Source organism: Rhagoletis zephyria, unplaced genomic scaffold (genome assembly GCF_001687245.7).
Source record: "Rhagoletis zephyria isolate East Lansing unplaced genomic scaffold, Rhagoletis_zephyria_1.1 Rzeph_scaffold_04242, whole genome shotgun sequence".
Taxonomy (NCBI): domain Eukaryota; kingdom Metazoa; phylum Arthropoda; class Insecta; order Diptera; family Tephritidae; genus Rhagoletis; species Rhagoletis zephyria.
The window spans coordinates 23265-27206 of record NW_016161325.1 but is presented as its reverse complement, the minus strand read 5'-3'; the positions used below and the strand labels follow the sequence as shown (position 1 = coordinate 27206).

Genomic DNA, 3942 nt, shown 5'->3' with positions numbered 1-3942 from the left:
TAAAAAGCACTGCCGGAACAAATATTTTTAAACCTTTTATTAAAACGCTCAAACTAGAATTGATTTCGAAAAGAAAGTTCTCATTTCCAACACTATTTCAATATAACTTCACACTTTTTTGCAAACTGGACGTGCACTCGTTTCACTCGCTATAAAGCAGTTAAATATTTCTGCCGGCATGAGCTTTTTTGTTGTTATCATTAGAAAATGCGCAATTGAATTGCATTATTAACCAAAAATCCCGTTTACATTGTTTTTTATTTAAAAATTAGGTATTTAATTAACTTCTAGCCGTGGCGACTTTCACTGCGCTTCACATTTTTCCATGCAAAATAAACACATTTATACAACCGCCCGATTTGCTTTTCAACTTATTTTGTTAACAAAGCATCAATTACTGCACATTTTATTACGGAAAACGTTTGTTATCTTGATATTTATTGATAAAAATCACTTTTCCCACTGTTAATAAATGCAAATGAGCAGCTAATTTTTTGCTCTTGTAAAGGCGGAAACAAAAGTGAAGCGGTTGTTGTGGTGACGGAAGTTTAGCAATATACGGGGTGACACATGTGTTTGCAAATCAAAATTAAGAAGTTTTTAAAACTAGATATCGATTATTATAAAACTTTATCAAATATTAACTTCCAAACATAGAAAAAACTGACATAAAACATCACATTCACCAACACCTGAAAGAAAAATCTAAAACTCAACTACCATAACTACCAACACCCACACCACTCAGCCATCAACAAAGATATAATACCTCCGCAATACCCCACTAATATTAACGGCTTTAAAACCAATATATTTTCTCGGCTCCGTCTTGGTCACATGACCCAAACACATGTATATCTTCTAAAAAAAATAAAACCAAACACTCTGCGAAACCTGCAACTCACAGCAAACATTGCAATACATCCTCAACGATTGCCCTTTATACGGTGAAGCAAAACAAACAATACTCAAATCACAGGACACAACACAATTCCAATACACAATTCATTCCTGCAACGTAGAGCTGATGGCCCCAGTAGCCAATGCTGATGTAAACTATTAGTTCTGTTATCGTCTGTTATCAGCGTCAACCCTTTCCAAAAGTGCCCAGAGCGTGAAGAACGCAAAAAACCACTTTTCGTGTCCGGAATCAACAAATCAATTCTATACAATGATTTTATGTGTATTTATGTGATGTAAACAAACAACAGCTGTTATTTCAAATTGACTTCTGGCAGATTTCTGCCCGAAAAAAATGTCCGGGCTGTTTTGGGTACGAAGAGGAAGACAATTATGATCCAAAAGTGGAAAGTATTCGCTCTCTATTACCCATTTGGGCACCCGTGTGGCCTCGTGTGGAACCAACCTAATAAATACGATTATTTAATATCGTTGCTATCGATAATTTCAAAATAAAATCGATACCTGTGTTACCCTGTGGCTGGCTGCACTTCCGTCGCTACAACAAACATTTTAAGTTAATTTCCTTTTTATTATAGTGTCAAAATTCGTTGCTGAACAGCAATTAGTAAAATTAGTGAATTCATAAATAATAGGTGATAATAAGATATTTATACTATTTGCTGATAAACAAGTGTATATTAAACATGGATGTAATAATGCAAGAGAAAAATTACGTCGGCAACAATCCAGAACGGTTTAATTTGCAAATGCTTGCAGCGGCTGTGGGTGAGGATAAAAAATAGTAAATTTCTAATAAAATTACATGTCAACTGTATTTTTGTGTTAATAATATAATAATAGTAAAGATTTTTAATCGTTAATGGGCAAGAAAATTATTTCGGCATACAATTTTAAAGGCATATTTCGTAAGGGAAAATTGTATAGGAGCGGCCGTGGGCTGGTGCCGGCGTGTGAGTGTAACCCAGTGAATTTATGGCAAACCGAAAGTATTTTGCGTATAGAGTTCGTTCGTTAATCACTAAAAAAAATTATGGAAATTACAGTCATTCGAAAGAGCTTCTGCACAGAAAATTGATCGAACCTAAAATTCTAAATTTTCAAAATTGCCAAACAGGAACTTTTGCATTAACACTATTAATTTGATAGTAACTATGGCCCAAGAAGCCAATTCTTGTTTTGTGAAATCGTGAAGTAAAAACGTTTTTCATAACTTTACATAAAACTTGGATTGTTTTTAAATGGAAATAAATTAATTTGTCACACCGTGAAAACTTTTACACAGATTTGTCGCTGTAAAACGAAAGGTGAAATTTTTCACAAAACCACAACCATGCAAACCATTTCTTTAGAGTACATATTCTGAATTGTTGAGAAATTTTAAAGAATTCTTAAAGATCTCATCCGATTTTTCTCTGAATTTTCTAAAATGAAATAAACTGTGCACTGCACACTTCCATTCTTTTACGAAATTTTGGAATAAAATCGGTAAAGCAATGAAAATAATACTGCTGTGTAAAAAATTTCTTGCAGAATTTTTTCAGAACTTTATTTTTCGTACAGAAATTTCATTACGAGTTCGTCTCAACAACTTCATAAAATAATCTGTAACATTATATGTTACATTGCAATGTTGTTGTTGTTTTTTCTGTTAAAGCGACCACAACACACACGTTTGTTATTACTTTTTTAGTCAATAATTTATTTATGTACAAAGCCGATTGGCTTTTAAATAAATAAATAAATATTACTTAAATAGTACTTAAAATTTTGATTGAAAATTCGGAAAAAAATCGTTTCAGGAATGAGACTTCGCGAACTTTGGTTTACAGGATAATACTTGCTAGATGTCAATTGAAAAGCCTTTAATGATCGAGAATCGCTTAAATATAGGTATATGTATGTATGATGATGAAATGATAAAGTGAACAAATTAAATATTCATTGACATTGAATTTTACATTTTCACTTCATAATTTCAAAGGAAAATTGGCCCCCAGAAATCCATTGGTTTACGACGGAGGAGACACAAAAATGCGTTTCATTGAATCAGGTTTTATTTTACATTGAAAACATTTATTTCAAACTCTTTTCTACTCCAAAAGAGTGGCATATTCAACAAGGTAGAAGTTATTTCACCAGTTGGCTCTTTTGAACTGAAGTGCCAAACAGAGAACAGTATATATAGCCAACTACAAAGAGCTTAATTTTGTTGTCACTTCTAGCTTGTTGAATATACCTTGGTTATAACTACATACCTTAAGTTTAAATTTAGTTTAAATCGTCGAGCTAGCTGGGTTAAAATAAGAATAGCTGATCAAATGTCAGTCAGTTGAATATAAGCGCAATTTACGTAACCTAAGTTTAAACTGGCACTGAAAACCGGCCGGATGTTATATTATTTTCCAAATGCTCGGTGCGTTAAATGACACGCACGTACTACATGTTCCTTTTTACTTAACCGTAATTTATTTTCGAAATAAAAGACTTTTTCTATTTCACAAAGTGGTATTCAACCTAGATTGTATTTCCTTTTTTGTTTTCGGTCCAACATTGGCAATTGGCGAAGGCTGTTCTGGCGTTGCATCCTCCTGCTGCCCTTGGTTACGTGCCATTGCGCGCTCATTTCGAACAACATCGTACTCTTTCAGCTCGGCAAGCTTTAGTGGAATGCTTTGTAATTCACGCTTACGCATCTTTGTAATGAAAATTTAATATGCAAGCAATTACTTTGATTAAAAGTCTTAAATTTTACCTTCATTTATCAATCGAAAGCTTGTCCAAATCAAATTTTGGTGGAATCGTAGGAAGTAAACAAATGCAGTCAGCTGTTATCAGAGTTGTATTTTGGGCAAACCATATAGCATGTTCGCAATTAAATTGAATTACGAAAATTATTATACTAGTTCTTTACCTAACAATCCGGACCGGATCCGGTAATTAGAGGATAAGCGAAAAATTTGCTTTTGGTAATGGAACAAATTCCAGAAGTATGGGAACGCAAAAAACCACATTTCGTGT

General features: G+C 33.4%; 1 protein-coding gene across 1 annotated transcript; it reads right to left on the bottom strand.

Moving 5' to 3' along the window:
- Positions 1-3035: 3035 nt before the first annotated feature.
- On the bottom strand, positions 3036-3737 carry LOC108370448 (uncharacterized). The gene is made up of 2 exons (XM_017625778.1): positions 3677-3737; positions 3036-3619 (listed from the first exon to the last, which is right to left on the bottom strand). Exon 2 carries the CDS (start codon positions 3615-3617, stop codon positions 3420-3422), a length of 198 nt encoding a protein of 65 aa, XP_017481267.1. The 5' UTR covers positions 3618-3619; positions 3677-3737; the 3' UTR covers positions 3036-3419.
- Positions 3738-3942: the final 205 nt, after the last annotated feature.